Source organism: Salvelinus fontinalis, chromosome 19, assembly GCF_029448725.1.
Source record: "Salvelinus fontinalis isolate EN_2023a chromosome 19, ASM2944872v1, whole genome shotgun sequence".
Lineage (NCBI taxonomy): Eukaryota > Metazoa > Chordata > Actinopteri > Salmoniformes > Salmonidae > Salvelinus > Salvelinus fontinalis.
The window spans coordinates 28,266,413-28,289,282 of record NC_074683.1 but is presented as its reverse complement, the minus strand read 5'-3'; the positions used below and the strand labels follow the sequence as shown (position 1 = coordinate 28,289,282).

General features: G+C 44.5%; 1 protein-coding gene across 4 annotated transcripts in view; it reads right to left on the bottom strand.

The window, feature by feature from the left end:
- Positions 1-1,591: 1,591 nt before the first annotated feature.
- The window catches only part of LOC129816573 (unconventional myosin-Ib-like), a 149,712-nt gene continuing 128,433 nt past the window's right edge, over positions 1,592-22,870 (bottom strand). For 2 of the 4 annotated variants that reach the window (XM_055871195.1, XM_055871198.1), the window contains 12 exons: positions 22,759-22,827; positions 22,569-22,655; positions 22,095-22,181; positions 13,711-13,797; positions 12,504-12,590; positions 11,272-11,346; positions 10,815-10,949; positions 10,477-10,583; positions 10,135-10,267; positions 4,098-4,250; positions 3,664-3,794; positions 1,592-3,448 (listed from right to left, as the gene is read on the bottom strand). In XM_055871195.1, coding sequence (XP_055727170.1) covers positions 3,316-3,448; positions 3,664-3,794; positions 4,098-4,250; positions 10,135-10,267; positions 10,477-10,583; positions 10,815-10,949; positions 11,272-11,346; positions 12,504-12,590; positions 13,711-13,797; positions 22,095-22,181; positions 22,569-22,655; positions 22,759-22,827 — 1,284 coding nt within the window. In that variant the 3' untranslated portion in view covers positions 1,592-3,315. The remainder of the gene's footprint in view (positions 3,449-3,663; positions 3,795-4,097; positions 4,251-10,134; positions 10,268-10,476; positions 10,584-10,814; positions 10,950-11,271; positions 11,347-12,503; positions 12,591-13,710; positions 13,798-22,094; positions 22,182-22,568; positions 22,656-22,758; positions 22,828-22,870) is intronic. The other 2 variants (XM_055871196.1, XM_055871197.1) reach the window with 2 other exon arrangements.

Genomic DNA, 22,870 nt, shown 5'->3' with positions numbered 1-22,870 from the left:
AACCTGACTCAGTTACACCAGCTCTGTCAGGAGGAATGGGCCAAAATTCACCCAACTTATTGTGGGAAGCTTGTGGGAAGCTTGTGGAAGGCTACCCGAAACGTTTGACCCAAGTTAAACAATTTAAAGGCAATGCTACCAAATATTGATTGAGTGTATGTAAACTTCTGACCCACTGGGAATGTTATGAAAGAAATAAAAGATTAAAGAAATCCTTCTCTCTACTATTATTCTGAAATTTCACATTCTTAAAATAAAGTGGTGATCCTAACTGACCGGAGACAGGACAGGGAATTTTTACTAGGATTAAATGTCAGGAATTGTGAAAAACTGAGTTTCAATGTATTTGGCTAAGGTGTATGTAAACATCTGACTTCAACTGTATATATAAGAGGGATGATTTACTATTGCGGACCTTTTTGATAAATCAATCTTTCCCATCAGTAGGGTGAAACAGAATACCGGAAGCCGATCTAAGATGGTACCAAGTTCCACTTGGTGGCGCCAGAGGATTCTGTAACTGAAATCTCGAAATACCTGAGGGTCACATCAGTATGTTTATTATTAACATCACTGATGTGATTATATTATGCAGGTGTTTAGGTCTAAAAGTATTGGAACTCTGTGCAGACCACCAAACTCAACTTTACACTCAAGCAGGTGCTGCTTTAGTAAGCAAAACTGTGATGAATCAAACAAATGATTGCAATTGCGTTCATAGTTCATATTTGAATGTTGTGAGCTCTGATTTCTTATTCACTGTCAATTACATGTAGCTACGTAACATGAGGTAATGCTTTGTCTGTTCTGTTCTTTGTTAGCCCTTCCCAGAGGGCTGGTTCTCTTCCCAGTAGGATACTAGGCCACACCTTCCTTTCCCAGCATCCAGAGGACTACAGGATGGTGGGAACTTGGACCGGGACAGCCCATAATTGTGGGCTATTTCTATCTGTGCTGTGCACAATCTGTCGAGGGCTGCTCCTCAGGGGCCTCTTGCCGGCAGCCTCCTTAAGCCGCGGAATTTAACCCAGAACAACTCTCCAGATGTGATGGAAAACATCTGGGTAGCTGCCTGGTCGGGTCATCTTACATACAGGCCCTTCCGGTCCACCCCTTACTATCAGTGTACCAGGAGAGCTGAAAGAGAGAGGGTGGGACAAAGGGCTTCTCTCTCAGCTCACCTGATACACTACTGATGAATAGCATCTCAGACTCAGTCATTTGATCTAATGGATGAAGTGGTAGTAGGGTTTAAAAAGTGGACGGGGCATTAAGTACTATATGGTAGGTCTACTGTGGACGGTCAGATGTGAAAAGACAATAACAGGAGCTCATTAAGATTATTACTTGTGTTGTGATGGATATACTGTAATGTACAGCTAAAATGTTTGTGTGTATGCATCAATGGTTAGCGGTCGATGCCTGGTAATGCTGATGACTGGAAAACATCTATCTTGAGAGATCATAAACTGAACTGATGAACATGCACAGTACATATGGGCACTTCCAGTTAGTGTGATGTGGAGACTCAGATTTGTCAGTGGAATCGCCCATACGCTTCCACTCTTTCAAAACCAACACAATCACAAAGTCAAAGTATTTATTGCTTTTTTTTTATTTAAAAAAATGACTTGTAAATGTGTTACATTGAATACTATTGAAACACTTGCATGTTCTTTCTGTCTTACATTAGGCACACAACAAGAATGCATACATCATTTTGCGTTTCTATTTTCATATTTTACTTCAAATATAAACAGAAGCGCGAGAGAGTTATTAACCTTGTAGCAAACTGCATTGAAATCTCAAACTGTACAGAACTGAGAAGCAACAAACATCATTCGATTTAGCACAACATCCTCCCCGTGCAAGGAAAAAAACATTCCTCAAAGTCCACCTGTGGTTTTTCTGTGAAATTACAAATAATTAAAATACCCCAGCAGGATATATAGGAGTGTGATCTAGAGCAGTTTGGCTGAGCGACAACCTCCACCACCAGAGAACCCAATTGTTTAACTTAGAAGTCAACAGTCCAAACTCCCACGAAACCTCCTGATAAAGAATATCATATTACAATAGACTTCCAAATTTCAAAGATCAGGGACATTGGCTTGTGTGTGTATAAAGTATAGTCTGTGCACAGGTAGAGTAGACAGTAAAGCGGTGATTGCTAGATTTATGAAAAAACTTAAAGAATGTGGTCATATGCACTCAAAAAACAGCTGGGGCCAGTCCCAAGAAAAACACTGCATTTATTATTAGCCAGAATGGGGCTACAAAAAATTTAACTGCCTACATTGTGATGGCAAAAACAGCATAGATATTTCTGCATCACAGCAATAAGAGAACTAGCATAAGGACACTATAATTTACCCCTACATACTCTATCCATGCTGGGTCTACGTCTTAGCTTATGTATAGCTGATGTGTATGATAGTCAGTGAGTGAGTGTTTCTCTCAACAGCATGTGCTTGAGAAAACGTCTATCAGAGTGTAGAACTTAATCTTGTGTTCCGTCTGTCGACATGCTGCGTCCTTTTACTGATTTACTCAGGCCAAAGGGAGGAGGAATGCTAGAGATGGTGTAGCCTAGCCTAGGCAGCCTTCCAGGCAAATAGCTCATTTCCCTTACATTTCACACAAGAGGGCCATTGAAAACTAAAAAGACTGACCAGCCTTAAATCTGGGAATCTAGGATAGTCATCTGGGCCCAGTTTTTCACAAGTTATCTACGGTATTTGGATTTCGCCTATCGGCTAAGTAGAAACACATAGAATGAATAGAACGGATGAATGATTGAATTGGGACTTCCATTCTATTCATTCAATTTCAATGCATTTCATCCTTTCCATAGGCAAAATCCAGATAAATAACTTTTAAAAAACTGTGCAAAGGGTAGGCTTGGGAACCCTGGGGTTCATCTCATTTCCTGTGGTGGTTGGAAACTTTCTGACAATTCTAACAACTTCCTGTCCATCTGACCAATCACAAGCTTTCATAAGGGGCATAGGGGAGGTCCTTGTGCACCAAACCACTGAATTATTGTCTGAGTAATGACATTTATAAGGATATGGATCTACACTGTTCAATTACACATTGAAAAAGATAACAGTTTAGAATAATTATTTGTAGATACATGTATATTGAGTAAAGCTTAGAGAAGACATGTACTTTGAGGACAACTGAAAAGTGAGGAAATGAATATTGACAAATAACAAAAAGTAGCGTAAATTGCACAGTCATTGGGGGTGGGGCTGGAGTTTAGGTCTGATGGTGAATTGTCATGACAACCCTATCAGTGAGGATGTGTCGTCTCTATGGCGATGATGGCACAGACACCTCCAGTAGGCGGTTGTTCTTGCGCTTGCAGGAAGCACTGGTGCCGTTCTTAGGCCCCCCCTGGATGAACTTGACACATACCTTGTCTTGCTTGAACTGAACGAGGAACCTGCCAGGGAGACAAAGAGGAAGGAGGATTAGAAACGTCCTCTGACATCAATTCCTGGGATTTAACTAGCCTGATCCTAGATATGTTTGTGAAAACATGATAAATGACTGTAGCAGTTGCCAAGACATCACAAACACATAATGGGACCAAGACTTGACGAAGAGAAACAACAACAGCACTGCAATGTAAAGTCAACACGGCGACGTCTCTCTTACTCATCTGAGATATCAATGTTGATTTGGTCCTTGTCTGCAGTGGTGCTCCCTGTGCGGTGGAGTTTGGTGATGATCTCAATAAGATGCTCACTGCTTAGCAGGAAGTCACCTTTGGCAGCTGATGCAGAGCCCTATGGGTTAAACATACAGAGAAGAGTGTTAATAATTTCAAAGTCAATATGCCTACCCAATCTTTCCATGATTAGCATCTTACTGTTACATTAAAAGTTATAAAACAGAACTTTACTATTACAACTAGATACACAGCAGGCAAAACTAGTTGAAATGACATTATAATCAGTTTGCAACCAGTTGATATGCAGCAAGCAAAGCAGGTTCATTTCAACCAGCTTTGCAAGCTGAATAGTTAGCTAGATGGATGTCCATGTGTAAGTGCATCACAGTGCAGATGGAGTAATGCTCCCTGCCTCCACCTCTTTGAGCTTGAGGGCGAAGAAACCGTCACTCTGAGTGCTGACCGACACGCTGGTGAGGTCTGGCAGCGGCACGCTGGCCTTCACCTGGCCTGTCTTCTGGTCAGCTAAGACAAAGTTGCTTTTGGTCAGCAAGAAGAGCCTTGGTGACCCCTGTAACAACGAGAGGCTAGGTTTAAAACCCTAAGAATTTGGTAACACTTTATTTTACGGTACAGAAATTATTATTTACCTAGAAAGTGCATGGTAAAATCATAATAACAAAGTAATAACTTATAGACTTATAAACACCTTTATCGTAAAAATTGCATTTATTCTTGGTGATAGTGGTATAAAACAATAGGTAGGCTGTATCTGTAAAACCTACGTTTTCCACTATACAGTATAGTTAGACATCCTCTTATAATATACAATTGACTGACGAGTTTGGGCCATATGAACTGTAATACAGTCCTGTTCAGGCCTGTCAGACTGTTGACCCCCTAAGGCTTCAGTTAAAGGTGACGTAGAGACGGCAAAATCAATGTTTATTGGTCACATATAGGGCTGTAGCGGTCACAAAATTGTCAGCCGGTGATTGTTAAGCAAATAACTGGTCGGTCTCACAGTAATTTATCATTAATTAACATAAACACATTTAGCATCTCCTGGCTTCCACACATGCAAGCCATTTTAAAAAGTCTAATACATCCATATAATATAGCCTACACCATCACAATAAATCCGTTATTTATTTTAGGTCTAAAGAAGCATGATTTGAAGAAAATTTATATTTTAGTTGAAAATAGTTGCATACTCTGAGTGGTCCTTATGTTAGTGTAACGGATGTGAAATGGCTAGCTAGTTAGCGGGTACGCGCTAGTAGCATTTCAACCAGTTACGTCACTTGCTCTGAGACTTTAAGTAGGGTTATCCCTTGCTCTGCAAGGGCCGTGGCTTTTGTGGAGCGATGGGTAACGACGCTTCGTGGTTGACTGTTGTTGATGTGTGCAGAGGGTCCCTGGTTCGCGCCCGTGTCGGGGCGAGGGGACGGTTTAAAGTTATACTGTTACATTGATGCTGTTGACCCGGATCACTGGTTGCTGCGGAAAAGGAGGAGGTTGAAAGGGGGGTGAGTGTAACGGATGTGAAATGGCTAGCTAGTTAGCGGGTACGCGCTAGTAGCATTTCAACCAGTTACGTCACTTGCTCTGAGACTAAGTAGGGTTATCCCTTGCTCTGCAAGGGCCGCGGCTTTTGTGGAGTGATGGGTAACGACGCTTCATGGGTGGCTGTTGATGTGTGCAGAGGGTCCCTGGTTCGCGCCCGGGTCGGGGCGAGGGGACGACGTAAAGTTTATACTGTTACATTAGGTCCTGATGTGGCTATGCCAAATGGCTGTGGGCTACATTAGTTCATTTAGTAGACAAGATTTACTTATAATTCCATGGTATTATTTTATAGTATGAAGACTACAATTGAACAAAGCTGAATAAAATAAATATTTCCCCCAAACGATTTGAGGGAGTCCGCAATATTCTGTTTTGAGCGGTTAACAAGGAAATAGGTACTCCTTATGCTTAATTTAGAGTTATTGATGTAACTTTAGTTGTTCTACAAACTTCGGGCTTTATGTTTTGATTTTCAATACATTGCAAGGCTGTATCACAACCGGCCGTGATTAGGAGTCCCATAGGAGCGCCAAGTCTAGGACCAAAAGGCTCCTTTATACCTTCTACCTACAAGCCATAAGACTGCTGAACAATTAATAAAATGGCCACCGGATTATTACATTGACCCCCCTCCTCCCATTTGTTTTGTACACCGCTGCTACTCGCTGTTTATTATCTATGCATAGTCACTTCACCCCTACCTACATGTACAAATTACCTCTAACCTGTACCCCCGCACACTGACTCGGTACAGGTACCCCCTGTATATAGCCTCGTTATTGTTATGTTATTGTGTTAATTTTTATTATTATTTTTTACTTTAGTCTACTTGGTAAATATTTTATTAACTCTTTTTGAACTGCACTGTTGGTTAAGGTCTTGTAAGTAAGCATTTTACGGTAATGTCTACACTTGTTGTATTCAGCGCATGTGACAAATAAAGTTTGATTTGATTAACAAAAGAACAAGAAAATAAACCCTTACACTCGTGGGAATTGGCCTATATGCATAGGTCTAAATTGAAATGTTTGTTACTGAAGAAATATGGAAATCATATGCATAACCATGGTAGAAAATGAAAGGGAACAGTTAAGAGATGGGAAAATATTTAAAGGTGACAACAGTTCATCTGTCAAGACTGAATCCTAACATTACACGGCTGATTTTATGTTAATTTTACATTTACTGTACTCAATGCACTTGTTGATAATGAAATCTGAAAATACATTCAGTAACATAAGAATATTCTTGAAAAATTTGGGGTATGTGCAACATAAGACAACAATGAATGGTTTAAGTGAGAGAACTAACTGGTGTTTCCAAGTGGCCACACAACTCTACAAATTGTGCACAGTTCCAAAGTAATTTCAATGCACTTGTATGACTCAAAGAAGAGTCTTCAACTATAGGTTGCTCTTCTGAGCTCTCCTAGCTGTGCTGTTGAGGAACTAGAGCAAGCACACTTGTAGTTTTCTATTTGTCACGCACGTCATTCAAGTTCAGAACGGCTGTCAGTCGAAACCCATACAGAGCTGTGAAGAAGAAACCCTGAGCTCTGACACGTATAGAATCTTACTGCACAGTCAATGCATTCCAATTTATGCACTCACCAGTTTCCAAATCTGTCATTTTCAACCCGTATATGGGCATGAGTGTAAGGGCTACGACACAACAGAATGAGCAATATCAGAAAGAGCAATGAGTCCAGAATAAAAATATACACTCAGTGGCCAGTTTATTATGTACAGCCATCTATTATTGGGCCGGACCCCACTTTGCCTCCAGAACAGACAGAATTCCTTGGGGCATGGATTCTACATGGTGTGGCGTTCAAACGTTACTCAATTGGTATCAAGGGAGCTAGTGGGTGCCAGGAAAACAATCCCCACACCATTTACACCAGGCAGGATGGGGCCATGGACTCATGCTGCTTACGCAAAATCCTGGTTCTGCCATCAGCTTGACGGAAAAGGAACTGGGATTCGTCGGACCAGGTGATGTTTTTCTACTTCTTAATTGTCCAGTGTTGGTGATCGCGTGCTCACTGGAGCCGCTTCTTGTTTTTAGCTGATAGGAGTGGAACCCGGTGTGGTCGTCTGCTACAATAGCCCATCCTTGACATGTACTGATGAGTTATGAATTCCGAGATGCCGTTCTGCGCCGTTATTTGGCTGTTACCTCGCATGATTCTTGCCATTCTCCTTCAACCTCTCATTAATGAGCTGTTTTCGCCCACAGGACGGCCGCTGACTGAACATTTTTGGTTTGTCGCACCATTCTCTGTAAACCCGAGACACTGTCGTGCGTGAAATGCCAAGGATGCCAGCAGTTTCGGAGATACTGGAACTGACGTGCCTGGCACCGACGATCATACCACACTCAAAGTCGCTTAGGTCACTCATTTTGCCCACGTTCAATCAAACAGTAATTTAATGCCTTGATGTCTGTCTGCCTGCTTCATATAACACGCCACGGCCACATGACTCACTGTCTGTAGGAAGCCATTTTCATTAACGGGGTGGGGAACCTAATAAACATGCCACTGAGTGTAGTGTGTATATGAGTATTGTGTATAGACAGTATTTGAATAGCAAATGTACTGTTTGTACAGCAGTAGTCATGGCTCGAATACAGTATATACACATGCAGTGCCCTCGTAAAGCATTCATACCCCTTGACTTATTCTACATTGTATTACAAACGTAATTCAAAATGGATTAAACATATTTTTTTCTCTAACCCATCTCCACACAATACCTCATATTAATTGCAATGTGAAAACATTTTTTTAGAAACGTTTGCACATTTAAAAAAAAATAAAAAATACAGAAAAATATAATTTACATACGTGTTCACGCAAGCTAATACTTTGTAGAAGCCCCTTTAACAGCGGTTACAGCTCTGAGTCTTAATGGGCAAGTTTCTAAGAGCTTTCCACACCTGGATTGTGCAACATTTGCCCATTATACTTTTAAATTCTTAAAGCTCTGTCAAATTGGTTGTTGATCATTGCTAGACAACCATTTTCAGGTCCTGCCATAGATTTAGATTTGATTTAAGTAACTCGGCCAATCAGAAACATTCACTGATGGTAAGCAACTCCAGTGTAGATTTGGCCTTGTGTTTAAGGTTATAGTCCTGCTGAAAGGGGATTTCATTTCCTAGTGGCTGGTGGAAAGCAGATAACCAGGTTTGACTCTGGGATTTTGACTGTGCTTAGTTCCATTCACTTTATTTTTCATCTCGAAAAACTCCCCAGTCCTTAACGATTACAAGCATACCCATAACATGATGCAGCCACCACTATACTTGAAAATATAGAGAGTGGTACTCAGTAATGTGTTGTTTTGGATTTGCCCCAAACATAACACTTCATATTGCCACATGTAACCTCAGCAAAAAAGAAATGTTCTCTCACTGCGTTTATTTTCAGCGAACTTAACATGTACAAATATTTGTATGAACATAACAAGATTCAACAACTGAGACAAACTGAACAAGTTCCACAGACAAGTGACTAACAGAAATGGAATAATGTGCCCCTGAACAAAGGGGGGGGTGGTCAAAATCAAAAGTAACAGTCAGTATCTGGTGTGCAACCAGCTGCATTAAATACTGCAGTGCATCTCCACCTCATGGACTGCACCAAGTTTGACAGTTCTTGCTCTTCCACCAAGGCACCTGCAAGTTCCTGGACATTTCTGGGGGGAATGGCCCTAGCCCTCACCCTCCGATCCAACAGGTCCCAGATGTGCTCAATGGGATTGAGATCCGGGCTCTTCGCTGACCTTGGCAGAACTGACATTCCTGTCTTGCAGGAAATCATGCACAGAACGAGCAGTATGGCTCGTGGCATTGTCATGCTGGAGGGTCATGTAAGGCTGAGCCTGCAGGAAGGGTACCACATGATGTCTTCCCTGTCACGGACAGCGTTGAGATTGCCTGCAATGAAAACAAGCTCAGTCCGATGATGTTGTGACACACCGCCCCAGACCATGACGGACCCTCCACCTCCAAAATTGATCCCTCTCCAGAGTACAGGCCTTGGTGTAACGCTCATTCCTTCAACGATAAACACGAATCCGACCATCACCCCTGGTGAGACAAAACCACGACTCGTCAGTGAAGAGCACTTTTTGCCAATCCTGTCTGGTCCAGCGACGGTGGGTTTGTGCTCATAGGCGAAGTTGTTGCCGGTGATGTCTGGTGAGGACCTGCCTTACAAACAGGCCTACAAGCCCTCAGTCCAGCCTCTCTCAGCCTATTGCTGACAGTCTGAGCACTGATGGAGAGATTATGCGTTCCTGGTGTAACTCGGGCAGTTGTTGTTGCCATCCTGTACCTGTCCCGCAGGTGTGATGTTCGGATGTACCGATCCTGTGCAGATGTTGTTACACGTGGTCTGCCACTGCAAGGACGATCAGCTGTCTGTTCTGTGTACTTGTAGCGCTGTCTTAGGCGTCTCAGTACCGACATTGCAATTTATTGCCCTGGCCACATCTGCAGTCCTCATGCCTTCTTGCAGCATGCCTAAGGCACGTTCACGCAGATGAGCAGGGACCCTGGGCATCTTTCTTTTGGTGTTTTTCAGAGTCAGTAGAACGGCCTCTTTAGTGTCCTCCATTTCCATAACTGTGACCTTAATTGCCTACCGTCTGTAAGCTGTTAGTGTCTTAACGACCGTTCCACAGGTGCATGTTCATTAATAGTTTATGGTTCATTGAACAAGCATGGGAAACGGTATTCAACTGATTATTAAAGTGACCAGTGTTCAATGACTATGTACATAGGGCAACAGTATTGAATTTGTCGATCTGATTTTGCAGCGGTAAGGTACTTGTCGATCTGGTTTTGCTGAGGTAAGGTACTTTGAGAAAGGTACTTGCCTTGCCGTTGGCCCGGTTTATCTTGTTCACCACGTCAGCCAGTAGCACCTTTTCCTCCACGGCACTGTTCAGCTTCTGGTACTTAGGGTTCTTATGGATCTCTAGATAGTCTCCTTTGAAAGGCTGGCTCACACTGAAATAATAATAATGCATGCATTTTATATAGCACTAGCCATGGACCGAAGGATGCAACAGAGAGGAACCCGCAACAATGCATAGACTATACTCAGAGGATTTCTTTTGCCAGATTCATTGCTTGGAACATTAGCTTACAACATAAACATAAATATTAAACATCAAACATTATGTAATGTATCAATAAAAAATGACGATATGATATACCTGCTAGGGTACAGAGCCTTTTTGTCCTTGAAGATCTCACTGGCCTCCAGTTTCTCCTCGTACACAGCCTTCTTCTCCTCTGTGAACTGTCCCCGGTGCTTCTTGCACTGATCATTCAAAATACACATAAATCACTGGGAAGTTTGTTATATTGATGTCCCCCGTACTGTAAACTATAAAGCCAGAGTGCAACACTGGTTATACATCCATACAACCAGGTTGTAATCTGGTTATAATGGCATCATATTGACCAGATTTGCACGCTGGGTAGTGTCATATACTACTTGACTCTTGTGATGACCACTTGAAAGAACTGCCAAAGATAATAATTAACTGACCCTCCAGAGGTGGAAGATCCTCCTGAGCTCAGTGTGAGCTCCCTCCAGGAAGCTGTAAGGCTGGGCCGACCAGGTGTTGTCTATGGGTGACATGGAGGGCACGGTAGTCTTCAGACCCAGGAAGTACTTCTGCATCTGAAGGGAGACCGGCATATATTCAATACCTTCCATTCAGACTTGGATTACTGTTAAAATTCAGGAACATATAGAACCGGTTTCCCAGGCAAAGATTAAGCCCCGTCCGGGAAATATGTTCAATGGAGATTCTCAATTTAAATGGCTTTTTAATGCAGGACTAGGCTTAATCTGTGTCTGGGAAACCGTCCCCTTAGTGATTCAAACAAACACTGTCCATCAGTGCTTACAAGGGATGGACAGCTCCTTCATGCTAGCCTGGTCAGATCTGATTGTGTCGTCTTACCAACTCGGACCAGCTTACATTCACGCTCCCACTTACAATTCTCTGGATGATAAAGCAGTAGATCTTCTTTCCAGCGTTGGCCCTAAAGAACTTCCTGTACTCCCGGCGAACCTATAACCAAGGAGACAACTGATCATCACCATAGTGATCTGATTTGAGGCATGACATCACAACAACACTGATTGACATGACACTAGAACAGGGCTCTCCAACACTATTCCTGGGGAGATGTCCTCCTGTAGGTTCACTCCAACCCTAGTTTTAATTAAACCAATGAATCTTATCAAGGGTTGAAGAAGAAATCTACAGTAAGGAAGCTCTCCAGGAACAGGGTTGGAGAACCCTGCACTAGAACAGGCAGATGTGGTTCGTTAAACAATGAACCCAACGTACAAAGTCATAAAATATTATATGTAAACTGTTGAGCACTCAACTCAACTTTAATCATAATGGGATTTTCTCCCAAATGTTTTTGCTGAAAATGAGATGTTACATAATAAATTGATGAGGTCAATTTAAATCACACTGATTGGAGTCAGTTAATCGTTAACAGGTTCTGAGAGCTGTTCTGTGATGTGCAAAGGTGACGTGCACATTGTGCAGTCAATTAATGAGAGGATTGGGGTCAATCAGACTACAATAATACTGGTGAAAAGGACGAGATAATGGAGTAGATATAGCATCAGACAAAGAGGAAGAAGGAGAAGAAGGAGCAGCTGGGCAGGGCAAAGAAGGAGCGGCTGGGCAGGGCAGGGAGTGGCTGGCGGTAGGAGGGAGTGGCTGGTGGGTAGGAGGGAGTGGCTGGTGGGTAGGAGGGAGTGGCTGGAGGGCGTGGCTGGAGGGTAGGAGGGCGTGGCTGGAGGGTAGGAGGGAGTGGCTGGAGGGTAGGAGGGAGTGGCTGGAGGGAGTGGCTGGAGGGAGTGGCTGGAGGGAGTGGCTGGAGGGAGTGGCTGGAGGGAGTGGCTGGAGGGAGTGGCTGGAGGGAGTGGCTGGAGGGAGTGGCTGGAGGGAGTGGCTGGAGGGTAGGAGGGAGTGGCTGGCGGGTAGGAGGGAGTGGCTGGCGGGTAGGAGGGAGTGGATGGCGGGTAGGAGGGAGTGGCTGGCGGGTAGGAGGGAGTGGCTGGCGGGTAGGAGGGAGTGGCTGGAGGGCGTGGCTGGAGGGTAGGAGGGAGTGGCTGGAGGGTAGGAGGGAGTGGCTGGAGGGAGTGGCTGGAGGGTAGGAGGGAGTGGCTGGAGGGTAGGAGGGAGTGGCTGGAGGGTAGGTATACCTGGAGTCCCCGCCAGTAGGCCCAAATGACGGCGACGGCGTGCTTACGCCTGGCCTCCTCCTTCAGGCACCTTAGCTCCCTGCGTGCCTGTTAGGAAGAAGGAAAGAAAGAGAGGGAAGAAAATAGTTAAAATATGGGAATAATAAGAGACTAATATGGAGGAGGGGATACTGCCTTGTGTGGGGACACACATCACACAAGAGCCCAGTCTAGTTAACAAGAGCCTGAAGATAATTTAACCCACTATGGGAAGAATGCAATTATCATGAAATAGACATTTAATAATATTGTAGTCTATGTACTGTACATCTATTTTGGCAATAACTTTTTTGATTGAAACAGATGGCTGTGTTGGGCATGAGCAAAGTACAAAGTTCACAAGTCAGTCAGCAGGTTTCTCTAAGGTTCTATACACTGCACTGCACACTGAAAAAAAATGAATCACTGTAAGCCTCAAGGAATCAGCAAGCAAAGAGTCGCAGCATGCAAAAGGTGAGGCTTGGGCCTCAGGGAGGAATAGAAACACCACACCACCAAACATCCTGACCTTTGATAACAAAGGAGGAGAAATCAATGCCAGGATAGCTGAGTGTGTTGGTGGTTTGGGGTATGGCAGGCACAGGGTCTACTCAAGGTTCCAGGCACTGTGCGAGTGTGTGTGTGATGCGCGCCCCCCCGATTTGAGTCTGGATCAGCTATAATCCATCAGGCTGCATAGCAAAGAGGCTTAAGTGACTGTATCTTTACCACACCCCTCCCCCATCCACCCTTAGTGCCCAGGCCTGTCCATTATCTACCAGAGCCAAGGGTCACCAGAACTCCAGCCATCTATTTCTATATATTTTCCATTAAACCATTCAAGGTTAGCTAACAGCACCTAGTTGTGCTGAGAGAGCTAGAATGGGGGCTTAGGGGTCTTGTTCCGTTTCAGTAGGTTGGTGACTTTCCCCCCATTTCAATTCTGTTTTGGCATGCGATGGGACATTGGATGAGGGGTTGTATGGCACCTTTTCATGCAATATAGAGAGGATGGGTGGTGGTAATGGGGAGGATAGCTAGAGACCTTTTGGGGTCTGCTCAGACCAATGTTTAGCTAATGCAGGGGTCTGGCATCGGTCTGGATTTATTTGATGGAGAAATGGGGAAATGACAGGTGAGCGGCGGGATATGGATGGATATTGTCAACGACAGGCTGCTTCCCAAATACCTTGGTCCCCTGCCAGCCAGCCCAAATGACAGACACAGCGTGCTTTTCTCGCGCCTCCTTCTTTAGACACCGCAGTTCTCGCCGAGCCTGGGGAAGTGGTGGGGTTTATGGTTTGTGTTTTGGAAAGAATATACCCGTTGGGATGGGTGTTGGTAGCAATAAGAAGCAGACAGAAATGTGTAGCCTACCCCACAATGAAGTAGCAGAAAGATTAAGGCAATGGAGGATAACATTAACTACTCTTTGGAGCTTATGACTGAGTGATAGGAGTTAGTACCATTAGTACAAGTCCAGGTTTCCCCGAAGTAGACAGAAGTTAATTGTATCTAATATCAATTATATTGATTAAAACTTTGTGACTACTGTGAACAGCTCATATAAATCACTGACGCCACTGATTCAGTGGAAGTACTGTGGGCTTTTCCCAGGCTAAGAGACGAGATCCACCGATTAGTCGCACGCGTCGGTCATGTAACAGATTACAGTAGGCTTGATAAATGTGTCAATAAAAGGAATTTGATGATTATCTGGTCAGTTTGTCCGTAAAGCCTTTAGATAAGATGTTGCTGAGATACAAAATAGTGTCAGAGGTCTTCAAAGATAGCAGTACTGTGTCATCAGTTGACTGCATCCCGTGGTTAAAGGCCCATCAAATATGACATGTTGTGCATGGACCGTTTTAAAGGATTATATGTGGCCTCTAAAGCAAAGAATGTCACGCTAAGTTGATAAAGTGCTAATGGTAGCATAGGTGCTATGTTGAGAAGGGCCTAGGTTATGAACGGTGGCTCTCTATTGTGGTATTTAGCAGATAGAATACAGTCCATTCTCAGCATGGTCTATTCTCACAACTAATGCATTAAAGTGAACACATGATACCCATTTTGATTATCTAATGCAGCGTACTGTACATCAAGTCTCTCACATAGTAACAGATTACAGCGGATTGCAATGACAAACTTAATCAAGAAAACAGACCAAGACAATGGTGGGTTGTAGCACTTTCTGCTGTTCCTAAGGGAAGGAAGTAAGGAAGGCTCCATTGCAGTAAAAACAGAGGCTGCTAGCACACAGAGGTTTATAGTTTAATGTAGAGGTCGATCGATTTTAAAATCGGCATGGCCGATTAATTAGGGCCGATTTTAAGTTTTCATAACAATCGGTAATCAGCCTTTTTGGATGCCGATTATGGCCGATTACATTGCAATCCACGAGGAGACTGCGTGGCAGGCTGACCACCTGTTACGCGAGTGCAGTGTCAAAACGACCTTATAGCTGCAATGAGCCAAGTTAAGTTGCTAGCTAGCATTAAACTTATCTTATAAAAAATGTAACACATCGTTTTTGATATTACTAGGTTAACTAGACGGCGTAGCAGTGTAGACGTCTTTGTCCTGTCGTGTCCCGTGTCCCTTGTATATATCTTTTTACATCTTTTTCTTCGCATATCTTTTAAAAATACTTTCTTAAACCTCAACTTCTAAATACTCTCCTGCAACCCGCTTCACCCAATGTGGCGTGGATCTGCTTTTTTCTAAAGTATTTCTATTTACTTCTGATCTGGAATCCATCTACTGAAGATAGCCAGCTAACTGCCTACCAGCTATCAGTTAGCAAACCATTGCTAGCGGTCATCAGCTAACCTTTAGCTCGGAAAGCTCTCGCTAGTTCGAACAACGTGACTAAAACCAGAGCATAACGGACCTATCTCTCTCCATATCCCCGGATTCCTACCGCAAACTCTGAACATTTTCATCTGGATCTTCGCAACTAGCTAACCACAATCCCGGGTGACCACTCCTGGCTAGCGTTTCCATCCCGGAGCAGGCACCGGAGCAGGTACCAATTAGCCTGAAGCTAATTGGCTAGGGCTCCTGTGCTACCACTGAAGCCCACTCCTGGGCTACAAGACCCGGACCCATTTACTGCCGGTACGGAGCACGGAACCCCGCCTATCCTCTACGACTGGAATACCGACATAATCTGCCCGGGGACTCCAACAGGCCCCTCAGGCGTGACGCCCGCTGAAGGCCCATTCTGCTAACCTACTAGGCCTGTTAGCTACCTAGAGCTACCTGGAACCCTACTAATTCCACGACTGGTCTATCGACGCCACCGCACGAAGAGGCAAAAACAGACTTCCCCCCCATCGCGACGTCCCCCAAAGGCTAACTTGCCTGCCCCGGTCTGCTAACTGCTAGCTTATCTTGCAGCTAGCGCAGCCAGGAAGCTAGCACCAGTTAGCAAACACAATTCTACAATTCACAACCTCTCTTTCGCCATCGCTATCCGGCTTGGATTCTCTGTCGACACGACCACGTCTGGTTTGCAGACGTGCCCTCAACCGGCCTCCGTCTGAGCAGACCCCCTCCGTCTGAGCAGACCACCCCCCCCCCCCCCCGGGCTACTAACTTTAAACGCGTGCTAGCTTAGTGGAGGCCTCACTACTCCATCTACGGCTGCCCCCTGGACACTATGATCACTTGGCTACATAGCTGATGCCTGCTTGACTGTCCATTAATTCACGGTACTCCATTCTGTTTATTTGTGTTTTATCTGTCGGCTCTGTGCCTTAACTCAGGATCTGTGTGCAGTTAATCCGACCCTCTCTGCCCAGTCGTCGCCATTTTTACCTTCTGTTGCTGTGTTAGCTGACTAGCTGCTGTTATCTCACCTGCTGTTTTAGCTAGCTCTCCCAATCATGACCTGCAATCACTTCATGCCTTATTGTATGTCTCTCTCAAATATCAATATGCCTTGCATACTGTTGTTCAGGCTAGTTATCATTGTTTTGGTTTGCAATGGACCCCGTAGTTCCACTCTCCGTACCTCTGATACCTCCTTTGTCCCACCCCCCACACATGCGGTGACCTCACCCATTGAGACCAGCATGTCCAGAGATACAACCTCTCTTATCATCACCCAGTGCCTGGGCTTGCCTCCGCTGTACCCGTGCCCCACCATACCCTGGTCTGCACATTATGCCCAGAATCTATTCTACCACGCCCATAAATCTGCTCCTTTTATTCCTTGTCCCCAACGCTCTAGGCGACCAGTTTTGATAGCCTTTAGCCGCACCCTCATCCTACTACTACTCTGTTCCTCGGGTGATGTGGAGGTAAACCCAGGCCCTGCATGTCCCCAGTCACCCTCATTTGTTGACTTCTGTGATCGAAAAAGCCTTGGCCTCATGCATGTCAACATCAGAAGCCTCCTCCCTAAGTTTGCCTTACTCACCGCTTTAGCACACTCTGCCAACCCTGATGTCCTTGCCGTGTCTGAATCCTGGCTTAGGAAGGCCACCAAAAACTCTGAGATTTCCATACCTAACTATAACACTTTCCGTCAAGATAGAACTGCCAAAGGGGGAGGAGTTGCAATCTACTGCAGAGATAGCCTGCAAAGTTTTGTCATACTTTCCAAGTCTATGCCCAAACAGTTCGAACTTCTAATTTTAAAAATTAATCTCTCCAGAAATAAGTCTCTCACTGTTGCCGCCTGCTACCGACCCCCCTCAGCTCCCAGCTGTGCCCTGGACACCATCTGTGAATTGATCGCTCCCCATCTAGCTTCAGAGTTTGTTCTGTTAGGTGACCTAAACTGGGATATGCTTAACACCCCGGCAGTCCTACAATCTAAGCTTGATGCCCTCAATCTCACACAAATCATCAAGGAACCCACCAGGTACAACTCTAAATCCGTAAACATGGGCACCCTAATAGACATTATCCTGACCAACTTGCCCTCCAAATACACCTCTGCTGTCTTCAATCAAGATCTCAGCGATCACTGCCTCATTGCCTGTATCCGCCACGGGTCCACGGTCAAACGACCACCCCTCATCACTGTCAAACGCTCCCTGAAACACTTCTGCGAGCAGGCCTTTCTAATCGACCTGGCCCGGGTACCCTGGAAGGATATTGACCTCATCCCGTCAGTTGAGGATGCCTGGTCATTCTTTAAAAGTTACTTCCTCACCATATTAGACAAGCATGCTCCGTTCAAAAAATGCAGAACCAAGAACAGATATAGCCCTTGGTTCACTCCAGACCTGACTGCCCTCGACCAGCACAAAAACATCCTGTGGCGAACTGCAATAGCATCGAAGAGCCCCCGTGATATGCAACTGTTCGGGGAAGTCAGGAACCAATACACGCAGTCAGTCAGGAAAGCAAAGGCCAGCTTTTTCAAGCAGAAATTTGCATCCTGTAGCTCTAACTCCAAAAAGTTCTGGGATACTGTAAAGTCCATGGAAAACAAGAGCACCTCCTCCCAGCTGCCCACTGCACTGAGGCTAGATAACACGGTCACCACTGATAAGTCCGTGATAATCGAAAACTTCAACAAACATTTCTCAATGGCTGGCCATGCCTTCCACCTGGCGACTCCAACCTTGGCCAACAGCCCCGCCCCCCCCGCTGCTACTCGCCCAAGCCTCCCCAGCTTCTCCTTTACCCATATCCAGATAGCAGATGTTCTGAAAGAGCTGGAAAACCTGGACCCATACAAATCAGCTGGGCTTGACAATCTGGACCCCCTATTTCTGAAACTGTCCGCCGCCATTGTCGCACCCCCTATTACCAGCCTGTTCAACCTCTCCTTCGTATCATCTGAGATCCCCAAGGATTGGAAAGCTGCCGCTGTCATCCCCCTCTTCAAAGGGGGAGACACCCTGGACCCAAACTGTTACAGACCTATATCCATCCTGCCCTGCCTAGCTAAGGTCTTCGAAAGCCAAGTCAACAAACAGATCACTGACCATCTCGAATCCCACCGTACCTTCTCCGCTGTGCAATCCGGTTTCCGAGCCGGTCACGGGTGCACCTCAGCCACGCTTAAGGTACTAAACGATATCATAACCGCCATCGATAAAAGACATTACTGTGCAGCCGTATTCATTGACCTGGCCAAGGCTTTCGACTGTCAATCACCATATTCTTATCGGCAGACTCAATAGCCTCGGTTTTTCTAATGACTGCCTTGCCTGGTTCACCAACTACTTTGCAGACAGAGTTCAGTGTGTCAAATCGGAGGGCATGTTGTCCGGTCCTCTGGCAGTCTCTATGGGGGTACCACAGGGTTCAATTCTCGGGCCGACTCTTTTCTCTGTATACATCAATGATGTTGCTCTTGCTGCGGGCGATTCCCTGATCCACCTCTACGCAGACGACACCATTCTGTATACTTCCGGCCCTTCCCTGGACACTGTGCTATCTAACCTCCAAACGAGCTTCAATGCCATACAACACTCCTTCCGTGGCCTCCAACTGCTCTTAAACGCTAGTAAAACCAAATGCATGCTTTTCAACCGCTCGCTGCCTGCACCCGCACGCCCGACTAGCATAACCACCCTGGACGGTTCCGACCTAGAATATGTGGACATCTATAAGTACCTAGGTGTGTGGCTAGACTGCAAACTCTCCTTCCAGACTCATATCAAACATCTCCAATCCAAAATCAAATCTAGAGTCGGCTTTCTATTCCGGAACAAAGCCTCCTTCACTCACGCCGCCAAACTTACCCTAGTAAAACTGACTATCCTACCGATCCTCGACTTCGGCGATGTCATCTACAAAATAGCTTCCATTACTCTACTCAGCAAACTGGATGCAGTTTATCACAGTGCCATCCGTTTTGTTACTAAAGCACCTTATACGACCCACCACTGCGACCTGTATGCCCTAGTCGGCTGGCCCTCGCTACATGTTCGTCGTCAGACCCACTGGCTCCAGGTCATCTACAAGGCTATGCTAGGTAAAGTGCCGCCTTATCTCAGTTCACTGGTCACGATGGCTACACCCACCCGTAGCACGCGCTCCAGCAGGTGTATCTCACTGATCATCCCTAAAGCCAAAACCTCATTTGGACGCCTTTCCTTCCAGTTCTCTGCTGCCTGCGACTGGAACGAATTGCAAAAATCTCTGAAGTTGGAGACTTTTATCTCCCTCAACAACTTTAAAAATCTGCTATCCGAGCAGCTAACCGATCGCTGCAGCTGTACATAGTCCATCTGTAAACTACCCACCCAATTTACCTACCTCACCCCCATACTGCTTTTATTTATTTACTTTTCTGCTCTTTTGCACACCAGTATCTCTTCTTGCACATGATCATCTGATGATTTATCACTCCAGTGTTAATCTGCTAAATTGTAATTATTCGATTTATTGCCTACCTCATGCCTTTTGCACACATTGTATATAGATTCTCTTTTTTCTACCATGTTATTGACTTGTCTATTGTTTACTCCATGTGTAACTCTGTGTTGTTGTCTGTTCACACTGCTATGCTTTATCTTGGCCAGGTCGCAGTTGCAAATGAGAACTTGTTCTCAACTAGCCTACCTGGTTAAATAAAGGTGAAATAAAAAAATAAAAAAATAAAATAAAAACTAGCTTGTCCTGCGTTGCACATAATCAATGCGGTGCCTGTTAATTTTTCATCGAATCACAGCCTACTTCAACTTTGCCAAACGGGTGATTTAACAAAAGCGCTTTCGCAAAAAAAGCACATTCGTTGCACAAATGTACCTAACCATAAACATCAATGCCTTTCTTAAAATCAATACACATAAGTATATATTTTTAAACCTGCATATTTAGTTTAAATGCATGTTAGCAGGCAATATTAACTAGGGAAATTGGGTCACTTCTCTTGCGTTCAGTGCAAACAGAGTCAGGGTATATGCAACAGTTGGGGCCGCCTGGCTTGTTGCGAGCTGGGTTTCTTCCTGACAAAGACCATAATTAATTTGCCAGAATATTACATAGTTATGACATAACATTGAAGGTTCTGTAATGTAACAGAAATATTTTGACTTAGGGTTGCCACCCGTTTGACAAAATCCTGAATGGTTCCGTATTTCACTGAAAGAATGAACGTTTTGTTTTTGAAATTATAGTTTCGGATTTGACCATATTAAAGACCAAAGGCTCGTATTTGTGTGTTTATTATAATTAAGTCTATGATTTGATATTTGATAGAGCAGTCTGACTGAGCGGTAGTAGGCAGCAGCATGCTCATAAGCATTCATTCAAACAGCACTTTACTGCGTTTGCCAGCAGCTCTTAGCAATGCTTGAAGCACAGCGCTGTTTATGACTTCAAGCCTATCAACTCCCGAGATTAGTCTGGCAATACTAAAGTGCCTATAAGAACATCCAATAGTCAAAGGTATATGAAATAGTCGACGCGTCATTATTCCTATAGTAACTACAACCTAAAACTTCTTAACTGGGAATATTAAAGAACTGGGAATATTGAACCACCAGCTTTCATATGTTCTCATGTTCTGAGCAAGGAACATAAACGTTAGCTTTTTACATGGCACAAATTGCACTTTTACTTTCTTCTCCAACACTGTTTTTGCATTATTTAAACATCTTTCATTATTTATTTGAAACTAAATATATTTTATTTATGTATTATATATATATATATATATATATATATATATATATATATATATATATATATATATATATATATATATATATATATATTTTTTTTTTTTTATCCCATTTTCTCCCCAATTTTCGTGGTATCCAATCGCTAGTAATTACTACCTTGTCTCATCGCTACAACTCCCGTACGGGCTCGGGAGAGACGAAGGTCGAAAGCCATGCGTCCTCCGAAGCACAACCCAACCAGCCGTACTGCTTCTTAACACAGCGCGCCTCCAACCCGGAAGCCAGCCGCACCAATGTGTCGGAGGAAACACCGTGTACCTGGCCCCCTTGGTTGGCGCGCACTGCGCCCGGCCCGCCACAGGAGTCGCTGGAGCGCGATGAGACAAGGATATCCCTACCGGCCAAACCCTCCCTACCCTGGACGACGCTATGCCAATTGTGCGTCGCCCCACGGACCTCCCGGTCGCGGCCGGCTGCGACAGAGCCTGGGCGCGAACCCAGAGACTCTGGTGGCGCAGTTAGCACTGCCCTAGACCACTGCGCCACCCGGGAGGCCCTTATGTATTATATTAAGTTAAAATAAAAAGGCTCATTGTTCATTCAGTATTGTTGTAATTGTCATTATTACAAATATATATAAAAATCGTCCAATTAATCTGTATAGTTTTTTTTTGGTCCACCAATAATCGGTATCGGCATTGAAAAAAAAATCATACAATCGGTCAACCTCTAGTTTAAAGGGGTAAAAATTTGTTACTGGGTAACCCTTTCAACAACCTCCAAAATGACACCTATTAAAGGGAAAATAAAACATGAGTTACAAACAATGGTAGACGAGGGGCGACATTAGTGGACCATGGGACAACAGAGGGATGAGGAGGAGCCATTTAATTGGTCAGTTTCAAGGGGAGGGGCGGGACATGGGGGATGACGGACAGCTGGGATGGCAAAACACGATGGCAGCAGGCTTAAATACCTTGGTCCCTTGCCAGTATGCCCATATGACAGACACGGCATGCTTATTCCGTGCCTCCGTCTTTAGGCGCCGCAGCTCCATCCGGGCCTGGGGGTGGCCAGGAGGGTGGAAGGATGAGGGAGCAGGGAGGGAAGAGAGTGCGATGAGGGAAGAATTAGAGTGAAGGGTAAAGAGAGTGAAAAAGAGTAATAAAAAGCAGCGGTCGTAAGATCAGCCAGCAGAAGACAAGAAGGGGAAAAGCTGTGGAATTGCTCTAGTTTAGCTTTTAGTATAGCTGGGAGACCTGAGCATAGCCATGTCTTAACATACTGTATTTCCCTACCTGGCTCTGTCACAGACAAACCTTGTAAAAGCAAAAAGTCAGTGGATGCCCATAATAAGTAATCCATCAATTTTCTTCCCATTATCTTCATTCGACACGTCTTTACATTGTCTAATTATTATGTTGCCATTAGGTAGTGTTTGAGCTAGTACCTGAGTCCCGTGCCAGTACGCTGCAATGGTAGTCACTGCCTCCTTGCATCTCTTCTCATATTTCAGCTGTCGCAAGATCTTGCGGGCCTGGAGAAAAACAATTTGTTTAAAAACATACCTTTACTGCAGTGTTATCAAAGAAAAATATGCATTCTTATAGTGTTTGACTGGCATGCTGACATAGACATACCTTCCACCCTCTGGTGAAGGACTGCATCACTAGTGTAGCGCTCTTGATCTTCTCATATTTCTTTTGTTGCTGAAACAGGACAAGGCAAAAAACACTGAGCTCAATAGACAAG